General features: G+C 59.1%; 1 protein-coding gene across 3 annotated transcripts; it reads right to left on the bottom strand.

Annotated features, from left to right (window-relative positions):
* Positions 1-29: 29 nt before the first annotated feature.
* MEN1 (menin 1) lies at positions 30-6,472 on the bottom strand. 3 transcript variants are annotated; one of them, XM_030833720.3, is made up of 10 exons: positions 6,333-6,472; positions 5,492-5,952; positions 4,308-4,516; positions 4,009-4,137; positions 3,682-3,722; positions 3,519-3,606; positions 2,821-2,957; positions 2,260-2,395; positions 1,652-1,816; positions 30-1,434 (listed from the first exon to the last, which is right to left on the bottom strand). In XM_030833720.3, the coding sequence occupies exons 2-10, from the start codon at positions 5,934-5,936 to the stop codon at positions 952-954; spliced, it is 1,833 nt and encodes a 610-aa protein (XP_030689580.1). In that variant the 5' UTR covers positions 5,937-5,952; positions 6,333-6,472; the 3' UTR covers positions 30-951. The 3 variants fall into 3 exon arrangements, with proteins under 3 accessions (XP_030689580.1, XP_030689578.1, XP_030689581.1); XM_030833718.3 differs by having other exon boundaries at positions 6,345-6,446; XM_030833721.3 differs by having other exon boundaries at positions 6,242-6,361.
* Between the last annotated feature and the right edge of the window lie 590 nt (positions 6,473-7,062).

Below are 7,062 nucleotides of genomic sequence, written 5' to 3'. Positions count from 1 at the left end.
CTTCTGCCGGCCACCAGTCCCTCGCGCTCTACAGGTGGGGAGCCCGAAACCCGGAGGGCCGGAAGGCAGAGGAAAGAGGGGGAGCTCCACTCCCAAATTCCCAGATGAAACACGGACAAGTACTTTTTTTTTTTTACAAAATGTATTCATCTTCCTTGGAACTGAAAAATAAATCTATGTACAAAACAGGAAGCGATCAGGCTCCCCTCACCCACTCGCAAACCCCTGCAGATTTCCTCCAGAGTCCCCCGAGACGGGATGGACCCCGGGGAGGTTCCCAGAGGGTCGGAAGAGAGGTCTGCTCTGATCTGGGGCCAGTTTGGTCAGGAAGCGGGTGGGGCTCAGGATTCGCACACGCCGGGAGCGGAGTTTCGTGTCCCGGCCTCGCAACAGGGAAGGAAGCTAGGATTTCCAAGTTCTGGAAGCGTTACTTAAGTTCTCTGCGGTAGGGGGCTTGGATTCCCAAGGAATGGAATTTTGAAGGGCGGAAATGTACTCCTAGAGGCTGAGCGGGGTCCTTGGTTCCCGGGCTGTGGGTGGGACCTGTGCTCCTAGGGTTTAGGGTGAAACAGCCCTATGGGCTGGAAGCAACCCTGAGCCAACACTGGTCAGGCCTAAGGTTAGAGCCTCGGTTCTGAGATGGAGCCTGAGCTTCCCGTAGTTGGACCTTTAAAGATGGGTGAAGGACTCAGGGTAAGGTTTCAATTGGCCGGCTGGGATTCTGGGGGATGGGCTCTATATTCCAGTGACTGGGCGGAGCCCTCGGTTCGGGCGCTGGGTGGAGTCTACTCTGGGAACCTGCAGCCTGAGTTCCGGGTATGGGTGAGGCCTGGAGGCGGGGCCTAGGCCCCTAGGCCAGGGGCGGAGCCTGGGCTCGCTAGGGGGCTGGGGTGGAACCTAATCCTGATTGAGGGCGGGCTCCGAGTGGGCCGCTACTGAGACCCGGGTACTTCAGAGGCCCTTGCGCTGCCGCTTGAGGAATGAGAGAGTGTAGTCACTAGGCGGAGACACCTTCTGCTTCTTCATCTGCACTTGTGACTGAGCCGTGAGCTGCAGCTTGATGGCGCTCGAATTGATCTTGGTGGCCACCAGCAGCTCCTTCATGCCCTTCATCTTCTCGCTCTGAAAAGTGAGCACCGGACCCTCCGGTGGCGGCGAGGCGGCGGGCGCCAGCGCTGCAGCCGCGCTGCCGCCTTCAGGGCCGCGGGCAGTGCTCGGGACGGTGCCTGGGGGCTTCCGGGGAGGTCCTGGCACCGCACCCTGGCCCGCGCCTGGGCCCTTGTCCAGCGCCGGCTTCTTAGGCGGCGGAGGCTCCTCAGGCTTGGATTCCCGCCGCGGGCCCCGCCGCCGGCCTTCTCGGGCTTCCTCGCCCCAAGGCTCTTCTGCCTCGGCCGCCTCTGCCTCTCGGCTCACTATGCGTACCTTCTGCCGCACCTGGGCCGCATGGGGGCGGGGGCAAGCGGAGGAAGAGGTTGCAGGCCAGTGGGTCGAACCCCAAGACCCGGCCAAGACCATCCTGTCGTGGAGCCTCGGTCTCACCCGCACCCAAAGGGGATGGACAGATCCCCTTCAGGGCTACAAAGGTTCTGACTCTGCTGTAGCTGCTGTCATCACCTGTCCTCCCCAGCCACCCTGCACAGCTGTCCCTCACCTGTCCCTCAAAACGGCCCAGGGACTGCACAAGGAAGGTGGCCCAGCCCACGTGCAGCACGGGCGTGGGACTGCCCTCTTCCCATTTGCAGATGCCGTCGTAGAATCGCAGCAGGTGGGCGAAACACTCTGGGTCCTGGAGGGCAGAACCCTGGCTCTGGGTGCCCTGGAAAAGGGGGAAAGGAGGACACAGTTCAGACCCCATTACTATCAGAGGGCACAGGCCAGACCTCTCGCCTAGACAAAGAGCCCTGGCTCTGGCAGACGTGAGCATAGGTGGAGAAAATTCTTAGAACCGCCTTCCTTTTATAAAACCAGTCCTTAGCCAGGACTTGGAAGGAGGGAGGGACCATCCCTTACCTCCGTCTCACCCCCTCAGCTGAATGAGTGACCCTGACAGAGAAAGAGAGGGGCTTCCACCCCATTTACCTCAACTCCTCAAACCCAAGCCCAGGCCCTCAGCTACTGCATAAGAGAACACAGCTGTCTGCCTGAACTGGGCCACCTGTCTCGTGCCATCCCCAGTCCCATGCAGCAGTCCCACGTCCTGTGACTGGGAGCCCTGCTCAGGTGGGAAGGCGTACACAGGCTGGAGGTCCAGCCCTTCACCTGGGTCTGCTCCCCTAGCCGCTCCTCGCCGGCCTCCAACAGGCTGGTAGCCTCTTTCAGCAGGTTGGGGATGACATCATTGGCTACTTCAAAGAACTCCTTGTAGATCTCCTCGTCTTCACGGCAGTAGTTGTAGCTGTGAGAGCAGCAGGGCACTGTGGGGTCTCGGCTATGGCGGTTACCCCCAGGGACCTGGCAGGGGATGGAGCCCTGGTTTCTTTTCCGGGGTCATCCAGGGACTGAGTGAACAGTTGGGGTCCTCACTCGAAAATGGTGGTGTCTGTGTCAGCCCAGAGCAAGAGTGAGGAGGGGGACGGGGAATGCAGATTCCACTGCTGGATGACAGTGGTTAGAAATTAGGAGGAAAGGGTGGGGAAGGAAAGGCGTGAAGCTCTCATTAGGGGTCCCTACCTCTTGGGTGATGGTGGCCTTGGCTGCCTAGTGACTGGATGGAGAGGTGATAGGGCTTGGGACCCAGGCCTCCCTCCTGGACGAGGGTGGTTGGAAATTGGGTGGAAGGGGAAGAAAGGCCAGGCTGGGGCCCCGTGGGGGGATCCTCACTCCTGGATGACAGTAGCCGTGTCGGCCCAGGCCTGCAGGGCTTCACGCACGTTGCGGTTGCGACAATGGTAGCCAGCCAGGTACATGTAGGGGTAGATGTGCTCATCCCGGTAGTAGGTCTTGGCTGAGGCAATGCCCTGGGGATAGAGCAGAGGGGCCTCAGGGAGGCAGCTCCCAGCCGCCCCAGGTGGCACAAATGTCCCATTGGATCACACCCAGGAGGGGCAATAGGAAGATTCCAGAGAGTCTCATCTCCCACGTGACCTTACCCCGGGCCATCCTCTCTACCAGGTGCTCCTCCCTGGGTCTGTAGGTCTGCACTGGGCTGGTCTTCCAAGCCCAGCCCAGTGTCCCTCCTACCCCCAGCCCCACCAAGTTAACACCCCCTGCCTCAGTGCTCTCACAGTGTTTGACCTCTACTATACTCCAAGAAGGACAATGATAGGCAGTAGAAAAGGCAGGGCGGAGGGAACAAATCCAGGACCTACCACCCCCAGGCAGGGAACCCAGAACACTCCTCAGACAGCCCTGACCGCCCTGAATACGCACACGGTAAATACAAAACGAGGACTGGATGGGCGGTACCCCCAATACACACAAAGTTCTTCTCGCCTCACCTGCCCCCTCCCAGTCCCAGATAAAAGGGAACCCCAGCCATCGTTGCACCTCCCTTCTGTACCCTCCTGAGATGTCCCCACCTTGTGGTAGAGGGTGAGTGGGTCCGGCCGGCCAGGGGTAGGCTCCAGCTCCTCCAGATCTGCCAGGTTCCCCAGCGCCATAGGGTACCTGGGAAAGGCTCATGAGTCCAGGCTGCCCCCCAGCCCACCCTGAGGCCCAGCCTGGCCACTTCCCTCTACTGACCTTTCCAGATGTCCCAGGTCATAGAGCAGCCAGAGCAGCTTCTAGGGGCCAAAGGAGAGAAGTGTGAGCTGGCAGGAGAGAGGGGGGTCCTCAGTCTACCACGCAGATGGGGGTCCAGCACCAGTAGGGACCTCCCACCAGGTGGGAAAAGCCAGAATTCAGAACTAGCCCCTTACTGAAGTCAAAGCGCTTTCACGTCTCAATTCTCCCCTCCCAAGAGCCCCAGGAAAGTCCAGGCCAGGAATGATTCACCCACATTACAGAAGGGGGAGCTGAAGCTCAGGAAAGGAAAGCGCCCTGGCCCAGGGTCCCACAGGCACCCCTCACCTGCTGCAGCTGCAGCAGCTCCAGGGAGTCAGTGTGCAGGTCAATGGAAGGGTTGATGGCGCACACCATAAATGCCACCTCCATCTTGCGGTCACAGCGCATGTATGATCCTTTCAGGTACAGCCAGCTCTTGGGAGAGGACAAGACCAGATGTCTCACGATGGCCTACCTGTGCCTGCTCTAGGGAATGACAGCCAGGAAGGGGGCCCTCCCCTTCCTGACATATGTAGGTGGTGATAGGAAGAGGGCAGAGCTCCTTGGGTGGCTTGGGCTAGGAGAGTATGGGGGGGATGCAATACCCGCTCAGCCACACCCGCGTTGACTGTCTGGCCTCTGCGGTCCTCGTTGCCCTTGCCATGCCAGGTGACCTCAGCTGTTTGTTCTCCATTGGGCCCAAACACTACCCAGGCATGGTCCTCAGACAAGGCCAGGTGGACATCCCGGAGACCCAGGGCCTGGCAGGCCCCCACCACGGCAAAGGCCACACCAGAGCTGTCCAGTTTGGTGCCTGTGGAAGGGAAAGTAATGAAAGAGGGTCCTCTGAGCTCTGGCCTGGGGGAAGGGACCAGGTAGTGATGGGCCATGCACCCTCCCACACTCACCTCCAAGCCTGCGCTCAAACCTCAGGCACTCCTGCCCGTCTTCCCTCTACCCCTTTCCTCCTACGTGTTCAGAGACTCTCCTTCCCCCTTTACGTTCCCCATCCTCAACAGGAGACCTTGGATCTTTTGTAGTTCCACCCAGCTTTTGACCCTGTTTCTTCTCTTTCTCTACAACTGTATTATATATTTCTGCTAGAATTTCCTCGTTTTATTGTACCTATTAGGTTATAACCAGGGACGGCAAAAACAGGACACTGGCCAACACTCCTTTTTCACACCCACTAGCAGACACTCCCCATTTCTCTCTGTATTCTTTTCCTGCTAAGCTCAGAAGCAGCCTCAGATTCCTTCTCAATATGGCACTCCAGGACCTGACTGCCGGTCAACTGGGCTTGGACCAAAGAGGAAAGCTCTTTGCAAGCCCTGAGCCTTCAGTTTCTTCAGGTGAAGCCCTGGTCTGTTCACTTTCAAAACATGTTCATAGACGTTTCATGGAATTGGCTCAAATGCAGCCCGATTTTGGCTCCTCACTCCCTAAATCTGCTGCTGCCCTCTATGCCTCAGGCTGGGCTGCAGGACTCCTGTAGCTGCTCAATGGCAGGGAGGGGGGTTCTGAGGGGGCAGAGGGTGGGCTAATGGATTTGGAGTCATGTGACTGGGGTCCAATCCCAGCCTTGCCATTCTGTGTGACTTGAGAAGATCACTTTCCCTCTCTGGGCTTCAGTTTCCCTAGCTGCAAAGGGGGACATAACACTTGCCCCACCTCACAAGGCTTACAGGTCTCAAAAGGGCTCTGTAAACCACACAGTGTTGTGAAGAGGTGGGCCAAGGTTCACACGTGAGACAGGATTCTCGCCCCTTGCCACCTGTCGGGCTCCAACCTGTGATGAAGCTGAAGAGGGACTGGATGTGGGCCCGATCCTTGAAGTAGGAGCGGCTGAGGCTGTTCCAGATGACATCGGAGACCTTCTTTACCAGTTCGCGGCTGGAGACGCCCCCCTCTCGCGGGTAGAGAGACAGGTCGACGGCGCCGCGGATCTGGGCGGTGAAGCGGGCATAGAGCGCGGCGATGATGGACAGGTCGGCCACGGGGAAGTAGGTGAGGCCGCCAGGAGGGTCGGGCGCAGGGCTGGGCTGAAAAGTGAGCTCGGGCACGTTGGTGGGGATGACGCGGTTGACAGCTAGGAAGTGCTCCACGAAGCCCAGTACCAAGGATAGGAGCACCAGGTCCGGCTCCTCTCGGCCCAGCTCGGCAGCGAACAGGCGCACCACGTCGTCTATGGAGCGCAGCGGGAACAGCGTCTTCTGGGCGGCCTTCAGCCCCATGGCGGCGGGCCTCGGCCTGCGGGCGAGCGTGCGGAGGGAGGGTCGGGGGGGCACGGCCCAGGAGCCCCCCTCCCAGGCTCGACTAGCTTTCTACACCCCCACACACAGACACAATCCCTTGCTTCCCCGCCCCTTCACGCTCCGCTCATCTGCTCCGCCTCTTTCGTCGAAGAGACCCCTCAGCCGAGGCTGCGGGGCCTTCTTGTCCCCCACAACCCCAGGAGCCCCGGCCCCGATGGGGGTGCGCCCCTAGGACCCCACTGAGAACTCCCAATGGCCGCCCCGCCCCCTCTCTGCGCCCATACCCCCAGGGCCCTAGAGTCCGCGCGGAAGGCGCTCCTAGGCCAGGCCCCCCAAGTCCCAAGGAGAGTCCTGGCCTCGGTCCCCCGCGCCCACCTCCGCGCTTACATCCCACACAAGGCACAGCAGCGCCCGCCGCCTGGAGCCTGCTGGGAAATGGAGTTCCGCCCCCTCGGGCCGCACCGCCTGCCGGGAAGTGGAGTCCGGGGCCCGCCCCTGTCCTTGCCAAGTCTTGAAATGGTGGCTGGGCCGGCCAGTCCGCGATGGCTTATGGGAGTGGTAGTCCCGCTGCTCTGGGCGCGGCAGAACCCAGAGGTAGGTGAGGAGAGGAGGCAGCGCCACCTTCCTGAGGTCCTCAGGGATTGGTCATTCCATTTCACGCCTACCCAGGTAGGCAGAGGAACCGCAGTGCATTCTGGGAGTTGTAGTCCGGAGAGTGAGCAGGCATCCTCAGCACTCGCTGAGCTTCTGTACGTCATCACGTGTCGGCAAGATGTGATGAAAACGGGTACTTTTAAACGCTGCTGGAGCACTGTAAACGTGTTCAGCCACTGTAGTTGGATATTTATTGGTATCCATTAACACGTAAATGTGCCTACTCTATGTCTAGTTTTCTGTCCGTGAGAACATCTAACACGTGTGCAAAGAGGAACATCTAAAGAACCATTGTAGTTATTTGTATACAAGAATTTGTATACAAGAAGAGTAAAGTAGCTCTATGCATCCTAAAATGGATCTTCAGGGCAAATTGTTGAGGGGAAAAAGCTACAGAGCGATATGTATGATAGGGTAGTATTTATTTACCATTTTAAAACTTCAAAACAAT

This window comes from Globicephala melas, chromosome 8, assembly GCF_963455315.2.
Source record: "Globicephala melas chromosome 8, mGloMel1.2, whole genome shotgun sequence".
NCBI lineage: Eukaryota > Metazoa > Chordata > Mammalia > Artiodactyla > Delphinidae > Globicephala > Globicephala melas.
Note: the sequence above shows the minus strand (reverse complement) of the source record. Positions and strands in the feature narration are given on the sequence as shown.

Bases quoted from the DNA above. Each gene is read 5' to 3' on its own strand.
- MEN1 (XM_030833718.3), bottom strand. The intron at 2,958-3,518 runs GTGGGGACATCT...CTCTATCCCCAG, and splicing joins CACTCACCCTCTACCACAAG to GGCATTGCCTCAGCCAAGAC. The intron at 1,817-2,259 runs GTGAAGGGCTGG...CCCCTTTTCCAG, and splicing joins GGCTAGGGGAGCAGACCCAG to GGCACCCAGAGCCAGGGTTC.